Source organism: Eptatretus burgeri, chromosome 11, assembly GCF_056783735.1.
Source record: "Eptatretus burgeri isolate ZD-2024b chromosome 11, Ebu_testis_v1, whole genome shotgun sequence".
Classification (NCBI taxonomy): domain Eukaryota; kingdom Metazoa; phylum Chordata; class Myxini; order Myxiniformes; family Myxinidae; genus Eptatretus; species Eptatretus burgeri.
The window spans coordinates 44,524,974-44,546,774 of NC_140971.1; the positions used below are offsets into that span (position 1 = coordinate 44,524,974).

Consider the following 21,801-nt stretch of genomic DNA (forward strand, 5'->3'; position numbering starts at 1 on the left):
AGAGAACGGGAGGGATGAGGTTGGAGGAGGGAGAAGAAAAAAATTACACCCTACAAAGGTTGTAAACATCATCCTAATTTTTACCCCTCGCTGTAAACAGCAACATTTAAAACACAAGATACAAATAGATAATATTCTTTCAAAAACATGCAGCACCTACTATCCATATACTGTATGCCATATTTTAATGTTGGCACCCAGCATGGCACTGCACCTTGCGCAGCAACCATGTACGACGAGATGGCAGACGGAAGCACATGGACAGAGTCGGAAAGGAAACGCACCTTGAAAACGTCAGGTCGCAGTGCAAGGCCCATAAGTGACAGGTAACCACCATAAGACCAGCCATGGATCGCCACGCGATTCAGGTCGATGAAGGCATAGCGCTCAGCAAGCCACTGAAGGCCTTCCACCTGGTCCACAATCTCAACCTCGCCCTGTGCGACAAATTTCAACCACCATGACACACCAGGCTTCCAAGCCTCTTTAGGACTGAGGGGAAGGTTTTAAAGCTGCACAAGAGATACGACTTACCATATGACCTTTTAACGCGCCTTCGAACTTTAAACCACGATGGCACGAGCCTCGATTGTCAATCACGACCACAGCGTAACCCAACGATGCCAGAGTGTTCAACCGCATGAACTTCATTCCCTTGAAGGAGTTGCTCACCAATTGCACCTACCACACCAGAACATCATATGTTAGAATGTAACTTCACAAAATAAGAAGCAGACACCTTGCTAATATCATTCCTTACAAATTTCCCATTATAAAAAATACTAAAGCATCACAAGAAAAGAAGATAATTTTTGATGAATATTACATGATGAATACTTCGTGTCACCTCACCAATTAATCCACCTTGTTTTGTCTGAATCCGGCCACAACATTTTGAGACATCATGCTGTCCATCGTTTTTGGTCCCATCTCTCGATGGTGAAGAATTACGTTAAAAAAAATTTAAATTCTCGTATCCAGATCCGGATCTTCACAAAAATCAAATCAATTCTTCCTCGTCACACAGCAAACCTGTCCATCAAGTTTCATCCGAATCCGTCCAACTTTTTGAGATATCCTGTTCACAGCCAAGCAGACAGGGGTGAACACATAACCTTCACACACCTTCGGTGGCGGAGGTAAAAAGGTGCAAAAACGGATCCCCCCTTTTTGTTTTTTCATATTATGTCGAGGCTCATATGAGAGCTAACACACAGAATGAACAACAAGGGGAGCAGGATACAAGAGGGGCAGGAGAGGGAAGGAAAAAAAACATGAGACATTTGAAGATCTGTGGAAGGAAGAGGGATGGGGTGGGGGGGGTACACAGGGTAAACAAGATGGACACGACAGGGACTTTCAGGAAAGCAGGGAATTTGAAGGATGTGGGGTTGGGGTGGATAAGCGGGGGTAGAAAAGATCGTGGTTTGGGATGGGGTAGGATAAGAGATGTTGGTGAACAGCTGTTTTGAAGACCGAAGGGAAGAGTGGGATTGAAGAGAGTGAGGGAGTTTATTCCAAAAGCAGGAAAAAAAAAGGAGGAATGAAAAGAGTGAAGGTGAGCAGTGATTCTTGATTTTGGTAGTTTCACCAGAAGGGGGCTGTTGGCGGACCTTGAGCGCCCCGAGGAAATAAGGGGGGGGGTACATATCGCAGACAGAGCAGGGGGGGGCTCGGCCAGAGAGGAGCCGGAAGAAGACAGAAAGACCACCAACCTGCCTGCAGTGAGAGAGTGAGATACCATTGATCCTAAAGGCCTTGGTTTCCACAGCGTGAAACTGAGAAAGGTGAGAGGCGGGAGCACCAGCCCAGAGGAAACAGGATTGGAGTACTCAATCAGGCTGTGGATGAAAGCTTTGTATGTGGTCAGGAGCTCAGGTGTGCTAAGGAAGGACTTTGCACGACAGAAGATGCCCAGTTGATGCCCACTGGCTTTGGAGGCCAGCTTGGAAATGTGGCTTTCCCAGGAAAGATCATGGCAGATAGTGAGACCCAGAAGCTTGAATGAAAGGACTTCTGCAGACCCCTGAACTACAGACCCCTGAACTTCCTTCCAATCATAAGCAAGTTTATGGAATCCATCATCACAGATGATATGAAATCCTTCATTTTCTCCAACAACCTCATGTCAGATCACCAATTTGGTTTCAGACCAGGTCACTCCACATTGAACACACTGCTTCGACTCACCAAACAATGGACGGAGGACCTCAATGTTCGGTATGAGTGAAGGGCCATATATCCAGACACATCTTGAGCTTTTGATACAGTCTGGCATCCTGCCTTACTCTCCACTCTCTCTGCCTATGACATCCAAACCCACCTCCTCACATGGATTACTGACTTCCTTTACTTTCATCGTGAACACGTGGCTCTCAACTCGTTGTCAGGTCTGAAGTCGAACAAGGCAGTGTTTTTGGCCCACCCAATTCCTAATCTTCATCAATGATCTCTCTGGGAAAAATCCTATTTATATCTCTTTGCTGATGACTCTATCCTCTACCATGACATCCCTCATCCTTCAAATAGGCAGGCAGCAGCCATTTCCCTCTCCTCAAGCAGTCAGACCTGAAAAGAATCACAAGCTGGTCAAGCACTTGGAATACGTCTTTCAAACCAGACAATCATTTGGGCCTCAGTATTAGCCATGATCTTTCTTCGGCAAACAACATTTCTAAGTTGGTCCCCAAAGCCAGTCACCAACTGGGGATCCTCAATCGTGCAAAGTTGTTCCTTGGCACACCTGAACTGTCCAATCTTATCCACCTTCCAAGGCCTTCATCTACAGTTTGGAATATGGCTCTCCCCTCTGGGCTGGCACCCCCTGCCTCACACCGTGCTCAGCTTGACATCATGGAAACCAAGGCCTTCACGATCATTGGAATCTCCCATTGATGAGGCCAAGTCTATGGGCCTACGACTTTCCCATCACAGACAAGTTGGTGGTCTCTCAAGCTTCTACAGTCTCCTTTCTCATCTTGCACCCTCTGCTTTTTCTGTGCTTCGCCACCTCGCCTCTACCGACGCCCCCCCCCTCCACCTGTGGAACCAACTTCCATACTCCTCAATCTACCAGGCTGCTGCCATACCTTTTATATAATATTCTTCCACTGATAACTATGCCGAACATACTCTCTCCGCTTTCCCTTCACCCCATCTTACTTACATCCCTCCTGACAATCTTCCCATCTCAGCCGAGGCCTATTTCCCTCCAACCTTGCTCCCTGAACCAATCAGCTTTCTTTGTCATTCTCTCATCCTCAATCTGCACCAGGTGTCCAGCACACCTCAGCCGGCCCTTTACTAGTCCCTGTCAAGCCAATACACACACCGATTTCCTCCCTCATTTAGTCCATCCTTCTTCTATACACCCCTCTTCCCTCCTGACGCAGTTGTGTTTGCAAACTGCTTTGAACATGTGAACAAATTAAATTTTCTCAGCAAACCATTTAAGAATATTTGTCTAAACCATCAGAACAATCTTCCATCAATGCACCCTTTTGGAGATAAATTTCTCAATGGCTCAGATGATTTCTCCAACTCGACACGACAGTAAAACTCCACGATATTTTGCCTTTGATTAAATGCTTGGGGGGAAATAAGGGTGGTGTGCCTTTTCAATAATACTATCAACACATGATAAACAAGCTACGCAAGATCGTGAGAAATTCGGACAAACTTAAAATAAAAAAAAGTTATAACTGGAAGAATCAACATTTGTAGTCATAAATGATAACCTTCTGAAAGATGAACATTTTGATCACAAGACCAATTGGTCCAACTTCTAATCGATCTTAAACTTCTTCGCAGGTTATTAAAGGCATATCGACAAAAGAATGGTCATCCTTTTACTGCTGATAGACACAGTCATGGCACAGTGCACAGACACATGTGCACAGACACAAATGCGTTGCAGCGTAAGCAGACACACGCTGTAGCATACGTGGGGTCCTCCGTAAACGAAGAGCACGGTGGGGTGCTTTTGGCTTGGCTGTAGGCCATGTGGCTGGTACACCATTCCGTAGAGTGTGTGACCGGCTTTGCACTGAAAGCTGAACAGTTCTGGAGGCTGGTATTCCATGGGGCAGGCTGTGAGCGGTACAGGAAGCGCATTGCAGAAGCAACATCAATAGTCATGTCAGAAAGATGCAATACAATTCAGAATTGCTCTGTATCCGTGAAACGGCAAATGCGCCTGGAGTCTTACCGACTGGTTCAAGCAGCCGAGCCCAGGCATACAGTTGCCGACACAGTCCGTCACCGTCACGCTCGGCGAGCTGGTACAGCTGAACGCTGGGGGAGCTCTCCACGCAACTGAATTGCGTTACAAACAGTTCCCGGTCCTGGAGCGATGGGCAATGATACGCAGTTAGTGCAGCCCGATGCTCATTGAATACAGAAATACACCCATTAACACAAAGGATGCAACAAGTTTCATAAAATCCAAGCCAAAAAGCTCAACCTTGCTGAGGGAGCAGCTGTGGAAGTAGCCGGGTTGAGTGAGTCTGATTATCTCACTTGGCCGCTCATAGCTCACAGTGTACAGGTGATGCTCGAGTGGAGAATCTCGCGTCGCTTGGAAGTAGATGAGACCCCGGTTCTCATCCACCCATGTCTGGATATTGTAAGGAGTTTCAAATGTCATACTTGGAAAAAGGACAAGCAGTAAGTATCAAGAAATGGATTTTTCAACAAACATACAAGCCAACAATCCCACCTGGGCTCCTTGCTGACCCAGTACTTCCCACTCTCCACTTGTAAGGGGAACCTCCTCTTTAAGGGGGCACACAAAATCATCTATAAAGAAACAGTGAAGAGGTTTATCAAACCACCATGGAGGGTCAAGAACAAAACACACGTCTCCATGCCCACCATAGGGATCAAAATAATGTACATATCGCTCCCAATTCTCCAATTCCTCGGTGATGGCACATCTCATACTGTAGCTGAGGAATTACAGGACTGTGATGAGGATGGTGTAGATTTATGGGGGGAGGATGGAGGGGGGCGGTTTAGGAAAACCAAGTTGATAGAATTATATTTTCACTTGCAGATAATATCAAAACATTGGAAGAAATCCCAAAACATTGGAAGAAATCCCAACACATGATAAATTTTAACATTTACAAAAGAGATGTAAAAACACAAGGTAGGCAGCAAGGAAAAACATGCAAGTTATATACAAGACCAACTGCTGATAATTTAAAACCTGATGTGCTGTCACCATTGGAAACAACCTACATCACCTGCACTCACCGCTGGTGGCAATAGATTGCTCTGACCATCTGTATTTGCTGGGGTACAGGAAAGCTGTGATGCGATAAAGATGGCGAAAGCCCGTGCGTGGCTCGTTGCCCCAAATGAATGTTATCTCATCGTTCCTTCTTTGGGGAAAAGTGTGAAAGACATCATGGATCTGGAAAACGTGCATGGGAAGAAGCATGCAAATTGTGAAACTATTTGTGAGAAAATTGAAGAGTGCAATATGAAAACAAAGAAATCAAAATTGAAAGCCACCTACGCTGCAGCGCCCATTTCAAAACAAAATGTATTTACATTTATCCACAAGCTCGTCTCCTCCTGGTAAATGACGTACGGATGTACGCTATCGGGCACGAGGCGCCGCCTCTCGGACAAGTCGACAGATGCCGGCGCGAACATTGCTGGAGGAATTAGCACAAGTTGGAGACGTTGCTGTGCCCGGTCCAGGAGCACGGCCCAAACACTGCATTGAGAAACGTTCACAGCAGGTTCTTCAAAAAACAAAAACAAAAGAATAAAAGATAGATTGTGCAAAGACTGAGATTTGTACATCGCTGTGATAATTTTCTAGCATGGGATTGTTGGATTTGGGCTCATTTCTCAAACCCATGTGAAAACAAAGGCTTTGTTGTGCAAGCATCAAGGGCAATGTTGGCCAAGTCGGCGACTCACTATTTCCCATCCTCTGTCCAACCTGCACGTGCTATGTACTCTGTATTTGGGAACAGAGTGTGGAACAGGCAGACAAGCTCCTTGTCAACAACGTCTGTGATCTGCAAGGATTCAAAAAGATTTATTAGCAAAAACCTAAAAGGAAAATAATAAATAATTCAAAGTTATTTGTTCGTAGTTGAGAGGGAATATGTGTATCCCACTACAGAAAATAAGGCAATTCTCTGCATGTGTGTACGTCTGATAATTATAGAATTGTAAACGGTTGGGCCAATGTCCACCAAAATTTTGCATATGTGCTTGGGGTACCAATGGTCAGGTTATGGGCCCAAAATAATCTCCCCCCCCCACCATTCCCTGCATGGATGGGCAGGCAATTTCAATTTTCGCCTATACACGTGGAACAGTGCAAATGAGTTACTGACCCCTGCTGGATTACCAATGTCACAATATATATATATATATATATATATATATATATATATATATATATATATATATATATATATATATATATATATATACATACATTTGACCCACCTACCTCACCCATCCACCCACCTCATTATGGAGTCCCTACAAACTATGAGTAGTCAAAACTTGCAATTTGATGCCATTTTGTGCCCATTGAGCACAACGCACCGAACCCGTGCCCCCATTGTGAGTGAAATGTCACGTGCCAGTTTTCTTTCTAATCAAATTGTCTTTCTCTGCGCCCAAAACGAAGATTATATGACTTGATGCTTCTTTTTTTATTTCATTCTTCCAATGCATTAGAATAAGCATACGATCAGACAGGATTGATTTAACCTTCAAAAACATCACAGAAACAATGGCAAAATTAAGTGCAATGTGTGAGTTAAGGTTCACACTGATGATTGATGGGTGCCTAATTTGAGGTGTGCAGAGCATGTGAATGGAAGAAACAAATAGGTGGTGACAGAATGCAGAAATTTGAAAGAATCGGAAGAAGGAAAGTGAAAAAGAAATCGAGGGAGAGTAGACAATCAGAAAAGATAACAATTGTGAGTGAAAAAAAAAAGAAAAAAAAAGAAAAAAAAAAGAAAAAAAAAAAGAGAAAGAACAGAAGATCAATTGATCTTGCGCTCTGCCTGAACGCAAGTCCTTGGTCATGCAAAGGTCATGCTGGGTGGTTTGTCATTGCCTTCCCAGCAGTAGTTAGGGCATGAATTTGGGATTTGTTCATGGTGCTGGCGATAGCTCGCCTACATTTTTGACGGATACCGTGGGACCTTTAACACCCACCAATTAATGCCAGCAGACGGGACGCCTGGATAAACATACACCCAAAGGATGGCACACACACAATCGATGAATCACCCTGCCTTGTGAAACACCAGGATGACAGTTTGTAGCTGGGTCGAGATTCAAACTCAGGCTAAACCAATGTTAACGACAACGCTTCGACCAATTCAAAGAAACAAACAAAGTTAACGTTACAGACACACAAGTGACATGTTTACTTATTAGCATTTTCTCCAGGATGTTCTTGATATGTCATATATATATATACATATATATATATATATATATATATATATATATATATATATATATATATATATATATATATATATATATATATATATATATATATATAATTAATCGATAGATGTTTCGATGATGATTTATGTCTTTTTACGAGTTATATCAAACTTCCAACAGCAATCTGATTACAACACCACACATAAATGTACACATCTGGGACTACAACCCCAAAGCCTGTTTCAATCTCACACAACTATCTTTATCTTCCCAATATATTTTTCCTTCCGGCATCTGCAAAGAATCCATACACTTTGAAACTGTTCTTTGATCGATTGATGCATCCAATGGCACAGCATCGTCATTTCAAAAAGAATGATGAACTATCGTGTGCTCCTTCAATGAGCTATCGATGGATACAAAATGGTGCCCATGACCCATGTGACCAGAATTTTTTTCGTTGCCACTCCGAGTATTACAAGGGCTCCACCCCACCCCACCCCACCCCCTCTTCTCATGCCACACCTGGAATTAGCAGGTGCTTTTAGCTGCAGGTATATTAAAATAAAGGAATTCTCTGTATATGTGGATGTGTGCATGCCTGATCACTATAGAATCAAAAACGGCTCGGCCAATCTGGGAAGACGACTTGGAATTTTTGCCTGTACGTGTGGAATAGTGCAAGTAGTTTAACCACTGATCCCTGTCGAAGGGAGGGGGGTATTGACATCATCTTTCACTCCCGGAAGGAGAGGGTATTACTCGTTAGGATAAGTAATTCAAAGTTGCGCATTGGTTATGGAGATGGGAAAAATGTATACATGGATTTTAAATTCAAGAGAAAAGGAAGGGTGGTGGACAAAGGAGAACCTCACTTTCCAAATGTGCAACATTAAGTCCACGACATTACAGTGTTATTGGTCTTAACGGCGAATAGATCTCTTTACTTTCCTTTCCACTCCAATGAATGCAAAAAAGAGTTGCCGAAAGTTTTCCAAAATGAATGAACAAACTACAGCTGTGCACAGACTTTCCAAATGTTTCCTCAGATAAATCAACGAGGCAAGAGGGAGAGTCAAGGCATCTACATACTGTGATGAGCTGTGCTCAGGAGACTGTGTCAGAAATAGTCCCGGAAGCATGAAACCAAGCAGTGCGCTTATCCATACCGCACCATCCATTAGCATCAAATATTTATCAGTGTGCTTCGGGATTATCTTTCTCATAAATTACACTTCGCTAGGGTTGGCGACCCAGAGGGGGCTCACCGTGCCATCGATGTTGGACTTGAACTCAGACATTCGGAGCGTCACCGTCACGTTCTTCGTTCCTGAAAAATGGAGAAAAACAGGACGACACCCGAAATTAAAACAAAGAGGAAAGAAAAATGAAGCCAGCACAACGCGAATACAGAGGCCTTGCCATGCCAGCTGTGTGGACTCACCCGCACGTGGGTAGCGGAAAGAGTCCGACTTGCGTTCCTCCAGTGCAGGTGCAGGGATATGAATGACCTCCACGTTGGATTCGTCAACCTCCTCATACAAAATCCAGATAATTTTATTGCCAGCAGAATCTGAGTTAAAAAAAAAAATAGATTATAAAACTTCGAACAAGGCCTTGATGAACCAATCCTGCATAGTTTCCAAAATTGTATGGTACGTTTCAGCAAAAAGGGCTCTCTACACCCCAGGATAAAACGGCTATGTAAAACAAAAGCTCACTCACCTTGTGATGCTACTGGACAGCACCAGTATGCTGTGTACCTGTCAAACTCTTCCTGTATCACAAACGATGCAACACCGGCAGATTTGGGTTCCAAAAGACAGCTCCCGGATCCTGCAGGAAATGGGATGAGCCGGAAACTCAAAACACGACTAATAATCTGCCAACAGGCTAACGACAATAAGCAAGTGCAACAAATAATAGTCATAATTAACGACGTCCTGCATTTGTTTTGCAAGCGTAATGTGATAAATAAAATTAATCGTCTGTTTATCCGAGTTTTTTTTGCAAAGACTGCTGGGCTGACAACCACCAAATTTGGCACACAGACAAAGTCTGACCCGACGATTGTCCGAAGGGTACTTTTATCTATCACCTCAACCTTTGAACAACCCCAAGAACCTTTGGACACCAAATATCCTGAAGATCTTTTTAGACCCCCAAAGACCCGTAAGATCCTTTATGACCCCAACGACCCTTTCGACGACCCTGTGGGAGGAGAGACATTGAACGGTGTGGCTCCCTTTGTGGATGAACATCATATTCCAGAGCAAGCTGGTTTACGACATGGAAAATCCTGCACAGGTCAGCTCCTGAATCTCATCCAATTCAATGAAGATAGTTATGAGGAAGGGCTGACAACTGCTGCTGCTTTTGTCGACCTATCAGCAGCGCACGACACAGTCAACCACAGGATACTCGTGCTGAAGCTTTTTCAGCTGACAAAAGATGTCAGACTAACAAATCTCATCCAAAACATGCTGGAGAACAGACATTTCTTTGTGGACCCGAAGGGCAAACATAGCAGGTGGCGAAGACAGAAGAACGGCCTCCCACAAGGTAGTGTCCCTGCCTCCCTGCTGTTCAATATCCACACAAATGATTAGCCCATACAACCAGATACAAGGAGTTTCCTGTATGCTGATGACCTCTGCATTGCAACACAGGCCCAAACCTTTGTCAAAGTGGAACCATCTCTCACCAATATCCTTGCTGGAGTAACTGATTACGACACAACCAATCATCTGCAGGCCCATCCAGAGAAAACACATATCAGTGCTTTTCATCTCAAGAATAGGGATGCAAATACAGAGCTTAATGTCCACTGGTATGGCAGAAGACTCTCACACATCTCCAAGCCAGTCTACCGTGGAGTTACATTGGATCGTACCCAAAGCTATAAAGCCCATGTCATCAAGACAAAAGCTAAGGTGGGTGCCAGAAATAACATCCTGAAGAAGCTGGCCAACACAAAATGGGGGTACTAGTCCAGCAATTATGAGGAGCACTGCTCTTGCCCTGTGTTACTCAGCAGCTAATTATGCCTGCCTGGTGTGGAGTCACTCATCTTATGCCAAGAAGATGGACCCAGTCCTTAATACAGCCTGTAGAGCCATCTCTGGCTGCCTGAAACCGACATGCCTGTGGACGGCCTGTATCTTCTATACGGCATTGCTCCACCATCAACCAGAAGACATCTCTTCCCATATAGAATGAGCCAAGCAGGAATTAGACCCTCGCGATCCTCTGTACCAACATGAACCAGCCAAAAAGAGGCTCAAATCAAGGAGCAGCTTCCTCCGTGATGTCCAGCCACTGAAAGGAAACATCCCCACTCACAGGAAGGAGGCCTGGTCCAGACAACAAGAACCTCAACCTCACAAGTTGTCTTTCAACACTAAGGAGTCCCTGCCACCAGGAGCTAGCGAGCCAGGGCGAATCTGGCTATGCCTCAATCGCCTTATGGTGGGAGTCGGAAGATGTGAGGCCTTAATGCAGCTGTGGGGTTATGACAAATGACAATGACCTATGTGACTGTGGAGAAGCCCCCCAAACAATGGAGCACCTCTTCGCCTGCCCTCTACTGCCTTAGCCATGCAGACCAGTTGACCTGGATGCTTTCGATCCACATGCCAGAGCCTGTCTTGCAGTGGCTGAGGAAGATGTGGTGACATGAGAAGAAGAAGACCCACAAGACCCTAAAAGCTCCTTAACCCTCTTCAGGACAGATCAAACAGCTTTGACCCTTTGGATGATTTCAGCTTTACACCATTTGGACCTTTTTAGACCCTTTTTACATGCTCGAGAGATTAGATCCTTTCGACCCTTAGACAAGAACTACAATTGGAACGTACCCTTATAGTTTAGATAATCTTGAACCTTTTGAGCACACACCACACAAACAGCAATAGTCTTCTTGCAAAACACAGACTATACTATTTTTCAGCAAGTAATGTGCAAACTCGACCAACCCAGAGGGTGGGTATACTCTGCTATCTAATATCGTACCTGTCACAGGGAAGGGGTGAGTGTCCAGAGCAGTGTTTCTCAAGGTGGGGCGTGGCAATATTTTGGTGGGGCATGAGGATTCAGAATAAATGAATTGATATGTGATCGCTTTTGAGAGAAAGAGAGAGAGAAAGCCAAGATAAATCGACTGGAAATCACGGAACATGGTGATTTTAGGCTGAAACTGACAAAATTGGTTCCTCGAATCAAACAAATCTGCAGCGAGCATCAAGGGCAGGGCTCCCATTGAAGTGAGTAGCAATTGAATAAAATTTGCAATAAAGTTTTAATAAAGCCTTTTGAATACATATGTAGTATATACGGTGTCCCAAAAAAATATACAACTTTTAAGATGCTTCGTTTGATCCTAAAAAGAAGTAATTTTGCCACTAATGCTTCATTTCTTGTTGCAGAGACCCTGAAGTTTATTTTGATACCAAGCAAGCGCCAGAAAAATGCCAAGACTGACCGTACAACAACGGACGAAAACTGTTGAACTTTGGCACCAGACCAAAAGTGTCATACAGGTGCAACGTCTTTACTCGAGTAATTTCGGTATCCTCTTGCGCCATGCACCAAACTTTCGGACAATAAAGTGCACCATCGCAAAGTTTACCAATGTGGGAACCATCTGTGACCTTCACAAGGGTCACAATGGTCGGAAGAGGACAGATCGTAGTGAAGAAAATGTGGAAATGGTGAGACAGGCAGTCGTTCAGAGTCTAAAAAAATTGATTCGACGACTTTCTGCCGAGACAAACATTCATAAGAGCACCGTTCAGAGGATCCTTCGCCAAGACATTCATGCCTTTCCATACAAAATTCAAACGGAAACGGTGCTTACTGATCAACAGAAACGCAAATGACTCGACTTTGCAAATTGGTTCTCAGGAAAGTTGGAGGAAGATGCAGACTTCCTCAAAAAACTTCACATGAAGGACGAATGCCATGCTCACTTGTCCAGGGAGGTAAACAAGCAAAACTTTCGGTACTGGGGAACTGAAAATCCTGGTAATGCATCAACTGAACTGGTGCCTCGATCTGTTCTCAAAGTCACCATGTGGGTGGCGGTTGGTTGGTATGGGATAATTGGTCCATACTTCTTTGAAGATGACCAGGGAGGCACTTGCACGGTAAACCAGAGGAACTATCGCGAAATGATTCAGGAATTCTATCTGCCTGAGCTATGCACTCAGGCCCGTAGGAGAAACAACCTGATCCAGATGAGAACCCAGTGGTTCCAGCAGGATGGGGCACCGCCCCATACAGCCAGGGAAACAAGGCGTTTTCTCAACCAACATTTTGATGGCCGCTTTATCTCCCTCTACGAAGACGTTGAGTGGCCACCGTATTCCCCTGAGCTTACTCCTCCAGACTTATTCTTGTGGGGGTATCTCAAGGACAGGATCTATGGAAAACCTAAGCCTCAGACTCTTGATCAGCTGAAGGAAAATATCCACCAAGAAATCCAGAACATTCCTCAGGAAACGTTTCCCAAAGTGATGGAGAACATGACAACGCATTTGCAGGCAGTGATCGGACAACGTGGAGCCGACGTCGAACATGTGGTCTAAAAGAAAACGACGATTCTCTACCAAAATTTAAATTTTGGTTATAATTTTGACATTGGTACAATAAACTTCAACCTTTCAGCTTTCTATCCAGCCATATATCTTTTTTTTAAAATATATATGTTATGACCATCCTCTTTGCAGATGAAAAGTTGTATATTTTTTGGGACACCCTGTATACTGTAGTCTCCAATCATGGTGGGGCGTACGATTTTTTTGAAAATCAAAGTGGGGTGTGGGACAAAAAAAGGTTGAGAAACACTGGTCCAGACTGGAGGGGGAGGGTTGGGCTGGGAGGAGGCATAGATGGGATCGGAGGTTAGGAGGAGGCAGGGGAGGGATGGGATGAGGCAGGGGAGAGGTGAGGTGACGTTGGGGGAAAGGATGGGGTGGGATGAGGGAGGAGGAACCCGGCGTTGCCCGGCAACACCAGGTACCTTTTCAGTTTACAATAAAGATGGTGATAAATAATGCAATTGTCATCAAAAAAGTTAGAAAGCAAAACTAGTCACCTTTGTAGAATGCACAATCTTGCCTTGCGCATTCATTCTGAACAAAAATACCATAGTTAACTGAACATGCTACTATTATGGCCCATATACCCATACCATCCATTGCCATTATTCAGAGCTTGATTACTTTTTAGGATATTTAGCGATCTCTTTTGTGCACATTAAAACTAAAATGCATCAATGAAGATGAATACAAAACGAGCAGTTGTGGCCGGGGCCAAAGCCATTGCAATTTCATACGACGCAGTGATTTAATGTTTTGCATTCATTGGTTCAGCGGTTTCAGAGAAGAAGATTTTTAATGGTTTTTCGCTTCGACCTAACATGGCTGCAAAACCATGTGACCAATGGTGTTTAAATTTTCAAACTCCATGGCTAGTCGATCATAAATATGAAATTTAGCATCATTCAATTAAATGGTTCAACAGAAGGAAAATTATTTTAGGTCGTCGTTCAATCCAATATGTCTGCCAAACTATGTGACCAATAACGTTTTAGTTATCAGCCTTGTATCTCCATGGGTAGTTGATGATATACTTAACATTTCTGATCCATTGGTTCAGTGGTTCGAGAGATGGTGTCTTTAAAGGTTCTTGCTTAAATTCAACATTTCTGATAGTCCACATCCAAGGACGTTGAAATTTTCAAACTATATTCTCCATGGCTAGTCGATCATATACAGCCTTGTGTTGGCTTAGTGGTTAGGGTGGCTGGTTTGGGATCTTAGGGTCCTGAGTTCAAGCCCTGTCGGCCACTGAATTAACACCAGGTGGGGTTGACTGAGCTTGTCATCCTTCCGAGGTCAGCAAAATGAGTACTAGTGTATTGGCATAGGGGCACATCATCAGCGGCATAGCATCCCCGCCCCCCCGATAGACCCTGTTCGACCCGGATTTTTTTTAATGTCATGAACAATCTTTGGTACATCACTGGTCGTGAAAGTTGTGGTCAAGTTTCATCGAAATTGTGTGTGTAGTTTCGGAGAAGAAAGCAAATATATATATTTGGGTGCAACCCCCTCACACCTCCTTGGAGACCACATTTTTTTTATCGAATGAACAAACTTTGGTACACCATGGGTGATGAAGGTTGTGGTCAACTTTTATTGGAATTGTGTGTCATTTCTGAGAAGAAAGCAAATATCTCTTTAGGGTTTTAAAAAAAAATATCCAATATGGCTGCCACACCATGTGACCTATGACATCATCATTTCCACACTGCAGGCAGCAATTGTGTTAGATGATATTTGGTAAAGTTCGTTTCGATCAGATAAGCGGTTGCAGAAACGAAAAAAAAAAAACACATGTAATATTTTTCTTCAATCCAATATGACCGTTGAACCACGTGACAAATAAATTATTCTTTATCACTCTCGTATCAGAAGGCATAGTGAAGAGGTGTGTGAAGTTTCCTCTCAATTTGTACAGCTGTTCTGGAGAAGATTTTTGGAGGTTTAAGGGTAAATCCAAGGTGGCTGCCAGACCATGTGACCCATGATGTCACAGTTATCAAACTTTATTCAACATAGATAACACTGGGCTGCATTTGAAATATTTTTTTCAGAGGTCGAGGTTTTCTCAACGGTTCTTTGCATGCTGAATTCAGAAATGTATCTCATTTCGCTCAATCAGGTCAAGTTTTTATCTCAACTTTAAGGGGAAAAAAAATAATCAATTTTTGTTTTTTTAATTAGCATTTTTTTTTTAATTCAAAATCAGACTTAAGGCCCAGTCACACCTTGACGTTTTAGCCAGCAATGGCAACATATTAAAATGTATGTAAAACGCTGGCTTACGTTGAACTTTTGATGTTTTTTTTTTTAAAGATTCGGACATATTCATAACGTGTTGGTCTTATGCATAACATATTAGTAACGGACACAGAACGTTTCATTGTGTTATAGATAACTTATACCAAAGAATGCTGAACCTGTTGTCGGCCTACACAACCGATGCCCAACGATAGTCTAACTTAGGCATAGCGCGCTGCACGCATCGCCGACGATGACGTGGCGTAGGTTATGAAAAGGCTGCTGCACAACGATTCAAATCATAACCGCCGCAGAAACGGAAGTGTCAACATCGCAGTCACACCTTGGCGATCTTGCCAGCGTATGCCGACCTCTGAAAAATGCGTCTAATACGCTGGCGCACGTCGAATACGGTATGGGTAAGTTTGGTATGTGTGAATAGAACGCTAAAGTACGCTATCATACGTCGTATTAAGTGGAGTACATCTTGTAATTTTAAACATGTTGAAAATTTTACGACGTACTTGCCATATGACACATGCTCCGCATGCGATGGGAATAAGTTGTACGCACGATATGCGATCGGTGACACACATCGACACACGTTACTTGTAAGGTGCTCATAAGTCGAAACACGTCAAGGTAATGGTTAGCATCAGTGTTCCAGACTCCCGGTTTTTTTTTTTCTTCTGTATGACAGTGTTCAGTGTAAAGTGCGGTTATGATTTAAATCGTTGAGCGGCAGCCTATTAATTATATTATATTATAACCGCACTAGAAATCGAAGTGTCAAAATCACCATCATACCGAAGGAAGGAAGAAAATAAATAAATAAATAAATAAATAAAACCAGGTAGTCTGGAACACTGACGCTAACCATTACCTTGATGTGTTTCGACTGATGAGCACCTTACAAGTAACGTGTGTCGATGTGTGTCACCGATCGCGTAACGTGAGTACAACACGTTACTCATAGGTTAGAAATAAGTTTCGGGTACGCTAAACATTACCTCGACGTGTTTCGACTTATGAGTAACTTACAAGTAACGTGTGTCGACGTGTGTCAACGATCGCGTGACGTGTCTACAACTTATGGCCAGCGTTATGCGGAACGTGTGAGTCATACACTGGCACAAGTCTTAAAATTTCAAGCATGGAGAATTTGAGGACAACCGAAAAGTACAACGTTTAAAGCCAGCGTACAACGACGTATGGCAGTGTTTTTCAGCGTGCTCTCAATGTTTCCAAAACTTACCCATAACGTATTCGACGTGTGCCAGCGTTTTAGACAAATTTTCCAAAAATCGGCATAAGCTGGCTAAAACGTCAAGGTGTGACTGGGCCTTTACATTGACAGAAAATGTACAAACTATACATATAATGACACACAAGTACACTTAATGTGGAAGAAAGTGCCTTCTCAATTATTCATTTCAATTTCAGAAAAATAGATAAATCGTTGCTTCTGGCAACACCTAACTTCAGTCGCTCCAGCAGTCGCTGTTTTCCTTAGTCTTTCTAATGTGGAATTTCACATTAACGTTACTTGTGCGTTATTTTATATATAGTTTGTACATTTTCTGTCAATGTAAGTCTGATTTTGAATAAAAAAAGCAAATTTAAAAAACAAAAATTTTGATTATTTTTTCCTTAAAATTGAGATAGCATAAAAACTTGACCTGATTGAGCGAAATGAGATACATTTCTAAATTTAGCATGCAAAAAGCATATAGGAACCGTTGAGAAAACATAGACCTCTGAAATGACGCAGACCAGTGTAATCGATCATTTATGTGTACTTTCACTTCCGTCTTTAAAAGCAGTTCTGTAGATGTTTTTCCTGAAAAAAAAAGCAAAAAAAAAAAAAGCAATGTAGCTGCCAAACCACATGACCGATGATATCATAATATTTTTTTCTGTCGACCAATGTATCCCTCGATGAACCTCAAAAATTTTCATACTGATCGAATGCAGAGTTCCACGTGTCAAATTTTGACTGGGATACCACTTCGCTGATGATGTCAGAGTCAAATCACACTCCACATGCAGAGTCGTTGCCAGGTGTCAAGTTTCAATTTTTTCCCATCGGATAACAGCTCGGTTTAGAAGATACAGAAGTCCAAAGTTTTCCCGTTTTTCCAACATGGCTGCCACCCCAGGTGACCTACATCATTCATAATTATCATGAAAATTCTGCTCGAGTCGTCGCATCTGTGGTGAAAATTTCACGTCAATCGGATAAGTGGCTGAAGAGAAAACAGAGAAAATTTGCATGGACGTACGTACGTACATACGTATGGACGGACGACAAATAAACATAACGCCACCGGCGACTTCGTCACCGAAGGCATAAAAGAAAAAAAAAAAGAAGTCAACATCTCCGTGATCAGCGAAGTTCACAATGTCCATTCATAAATCTTGCCAAGAGGTTTGTAATACTATGGGGTCTTTGGAAGACAGAGTAACTGTTTCTATCGATCCGTGGGAACTACTCCAGAAGTACCGTCCCACCCAAACCGGCAATGCCAGCACCAGTAAGCAAACCTTCCAGTCATTCTGAGAAGGTCTTTTACCATGAGTCTTGCGCTTACACACTGCAGCAACTGAGGTGTGTAAAGCGCAATACAGTACTCACTTTTATGCATGTACCTTCTTACAAAAGCGATGACATGGTTTATCCCCAAAGTACCGCTCTCGTAGTTTGTACCAATGCGTGAATGAAATGTACGAGTCTTCTTGTTCACTTCATTAAAATATGCAGCAGCAATAACTTTAATCGCATGATGGGAGATTGCGATAAGTAATATACAGGCAGGAGTGCAAAATAAACTTTTCCATGCAAACCAAAAAACAAAAACAAACAAACAAACAAACAAAATCAATGAATTAGTTACCAGCACGCAGTTGAGAACCATTTGAGCCGTCACACCCAATTTCATCGAAATGGTTCACATATGGACGGTTTTATAGCACACACCAAAGCAACTCACCACCTGAGCTTCCCTTGCCCTGGGTCGTACTGCCGGTGCGAGCAAATGTCAAACGTCTCTCCGCTCCACTGCACAAATTACTAACCCAGAGGTCACAGTTGTGGATAAAAGTCACAAGGTTGGGCTCCGGTAGGCAGATCTTGGGGTCCATACGACTGCCAAGACATCCACTTCTCACTTCCACTGGCTTTAGCGGTACAGTCTGGAAATGGCCACCAATAACGTAATGAAGTGGATTACTAACATTGCCATCAATACAAAAATCTTCAGGCACATTGCAATACATATTTAGAAACGTTTGGCTTCTCCACCAACACATAAACGAAACAAAAGGGCTGCAACGGGAGATCGCTGATGGTTCCCGGTATGGCCAACTCGTAATATGAGCCAATTGGTACGTAGCAATTGAAATTCTGCCTCATCATGAAAACAAACGATTTTTTTTTTTCTTCTAAAAAGCGCGACACCACGGACATCAAGACTAAACACGTAATACCTCCCTCTGGGAACCATAAGTAGAACAGTACTTGGTGGAGCGTATACCTCCTCCAGACTGAACAGTTCACATTTTGTGTCCCACTGACGGGCCGGATCTGCATCCGGACCTGAACCAAAATCTAATCAGCAAGTCCTTGTCACCGACCCAACTCATCCACCTAATTTTGTCATAAGCAGTCCACAATGTTTTGAAATATCGTGCTGCATATAGTATTTTAGCCCCATCTCTCAATGGTGAAGAATTACCTTAGAAATTTAAAAATGCTCGCATCCGGATCTTCACTAAAATCGAATCGATTCGTCCTTTTCACACACCCAACCACTTCACTAAGTTTCGTATGAATCCATCCATAACTTTTTGAGATATCCTGCTCACAGACAGACAAACAGACGTAAAAAAAAACATAGCCTCCGTCCACCTTCGGTGGTGGAGGTAATAACTCCACTTCAAGTGGACACTCATGCCGGTGCACTCACTGTAAATGGTTTTCCGCAGCCATCACTACAGTGGAAGATGCTACCGCTGGCTTGGAAAAGAAATGTCCCGGTGTCAGCATGGTAGTCGTATGACGTGATGCCGTACGTGCCCAAGCGCTTCCGCTCACGAAGCAGTTCCTCTTCCCTCGAGTAGTTTCCAAAAAGTGCCGCGGGCTGTCAGAAATGAACCCATCACAATCACCGAGAACAAATTTCTCCAACTCGACACTTTTAGTCTCCTTTGGTCTCCCATGGAAACTGTCACGGTGTCTCAAAGAAATTCACACCATACCATATATTATCATGGAAGTATTTTTGTGCCGAATGTTTCCACCTTGGAATCAAATCAGCACGTCCAACCTTATTTGCAATTCAAAAAAAAAAAAAAAACCCACTAAAACTTAGGAAGAGCAAAAGGTGGGGGAGGGAGGTGAGTGTGACATATAGACACACAACCTCATTCAAAAAATAAAATGAGATCTTTAACACACCGACCCATGGCACACAAAAACGTCGCAAAGTGATAGCACACGGGGGAGAGAAAACATCACATGCACAACATAAAGCAGGGCACAGTATATTTTTTTTAGCTACAAGGGTTTGCAAAGCAGTCACGTATCATCAAATTAATCACAAAATGCATGTGACACGGGACCTGCAAAGAAAGAAGAGTTATTAAAAGATCTCGAAGAGACAAACTTTAAAAGCGGGGTTTAAGCCATTTCGGATCTAGTTGGCTGCGGACACCAAAACATGGGGACACACGATATATGGGCAATGGGTCAAAGTTGTTCTTTTGTTTTTTTCCATGCGGAACAAATAGATTCAATACAAATTGTACAATTTATCTTAAACTCGCAAAAATACCCGTCCCGAGTGGCGGGAAAAGTTTAAATTGATCTATCAATTTAAATATTATTTAAAGAATTCTAAAAAGGTTGTGTTGCACTAAAAAAAAAAAATAATAAAAAACCACAAAAATCCAGCCTTTTCAATTTGAGACCAATTGGTCGCCGTTTGCCAAAAATGGCTGTTTTGGTCACTTTGGCCTCAACACGGCCTCCGAGGCCGCGGCCACATAGCCCATGCTTCTTCGCATTCAAAGTTGTATCTGCACCCCAAGTATGGAGTTTGGAGGTTTAAAGAAGTGGCCACGTATAAGGAAGAGACACAGAGATTCCTGTTTATGTATACACAATATATTTTGTTTCTTCACTCTATCATACACCAACAAAGCAAAGCGCTAATTAAATACACAATCTTGATTCAAATCAATTATACATTTGCAGGTCTCCAGGATCACACTCGATCCACCTCAAGTACGGGATGCTGTCTGTGGGAGCCCGTGTGCAGGGCTCACCCGACACTGCGAAGGCCCCACAATCCTTTCTGTTTAAAAATTGCTTTTGCCCAGCAGTGCGTGGGAGTTGATTGCGGGAATAAATTTACATCCTCGATTCGAGGTCATCGCAACCTTAACGATGATAAATTTTCGTGTACATTTGATTCTCTGTTGCTGTTGACATTGTAACTTGTAAAGGGGGAAAAAAAAAAGAGCAAATGGTAAAACATCATCCACTCAACTCTCAACTGCTTGCTGCCTTTGGCCTTCCACACGCACACGTGACATTGCGACCTCGTGCACAGATCAAGGCTGATTGATACAGGTAAGGGAGACAACAAATCCCACCTCTTCTCCTGTTCATCTTATTTTTTTTTTTTTTTTTAAACATGCATGGCATTGACAGATGAAGGTATGGAGTAATATGATCTTTGCTACTCCCATTAACCCTTCCCAAGCCCACCTCTTTCCAGGTTTCCAGCCTTTCCTTCCACTTATGTGATTGAGAGTTTGTGGCTGTATCCATCTTGACCTCCCAAAGCCTTCAATACTCCAGGCACATCCCTCATTTCTCCATGCCTCTCCCTACATTATCCCTCAACCTTGCTGTCGGTGTGCCCTCCCCTGTCTCTCTTTTGACTGTTCCTTTCATACTGGTACTTCCTGATCCATTGTGTGTGTTATATATAGCTCCTCCATGAGCCTCAAACACTGAATACAAAAAAAAAGAAAAAAAGAAGAGGACCACTGGACCTGCAGCTAATCTGGGCCCTGGCCTAATGTTGTAACCCAAATTTGGTTACCAGTCAGGAGAGGAATGTTGCTGCCAAATTTCAGCCGGATCGGCACAGCGGTTTGGCCGGAGAAGTCAAAATAGGAGACGGACGGACGGACAGTGCACGATGGCAATACCTTATCTGGAATTCCAATTCCAGATAAGCTAAAATGATAGGGTAATCATTGTTGGGCGCGGAAAGAATCTTCTCACCTCCTCAAGGGACCAACACGGAAGCGAGATTTTCCATCAACTCGTATTTCTCTCAGCTGCGTTTGCAGAGTACGTTGCATGCACAAAGCGTAATAATGTTTATGGAAACAAACACAAATATACTGTTGCTCAGTATCTTTTGGTGACAATCCACAAATATCAATTTTAAAACCTCAATAAGAATCACATCTAATAAAAAAAAAAATGACCGTTTTTACAGCC

At 43.1% G+C, this 21,801-nt stretch overlaps 1 protein-coding gene across 1 annotated transcript in view; it reads right to left on the reverse strand.

Annotated features, from left to right (window-relative positions):
- The window catches only part of DPP9 (dipeptidyl peptidase 9), a 43,846-nt gene that overhangs the window by 11,572 nt on the left and 10,473 nt on the right, over positions 1 to 21,801 (reverse strand). The window contains exons 5-18 of the mRNA XM_085846279.1: positions 19,250 to 19,423; positions 18,275 to 18,476; positions 9,166 to 9,276; positions 8,885 to 9,013; positions 8,709 to 8,770; positions 5,935 to 6,035; positions 5,557 to 5,725; positions 5,257 to 5,416; positions 4,718 to 4,797; positions 4,463 to 4,615; positions 4,208 to 4,343; positions 3,944 to 4,089; positions 535 to 681; positions 285 to 437 (exon numbers count right to left, since the gene is read on the reverse strand). Coding sequence (XP_085702405.1) covers positions 285 to 437; positions 535 to 681; positions 3,944 to 4,089; positions 4,208 to 4,343; positions 4,463 to 4,615; positions 4,718 to 4,797; positions 5,257 to 5,416; positions 5,557 to 5,725; positions 5,935 to 6,035; positions 8,709 to 8,770; positions 8,885 to 9,013; positions 9,166 to 9,276; positions 18,275 to 18,476; positions 19,250 to 19,423 — 1,923 coding nt within the window. The remainder of the gene's footprint in view (positions 1 to 284; positions 438 to 534; positions 682 to 3,943; positions 4,090 to 4,207; positions 4,344 to 4,462; positions 4,616 to 4,717; positions 4,798 to 5,256; positions 5,417 to 5,556; positions 5,726 to 5,934; positions 6,036 to 8,708; positions 8,771 to 8,884; positions 9,014 to 9,165; positions 9,277 to 18,274; positions 18,477 to 19,249; positions 19,424 to 21,801) is intronic.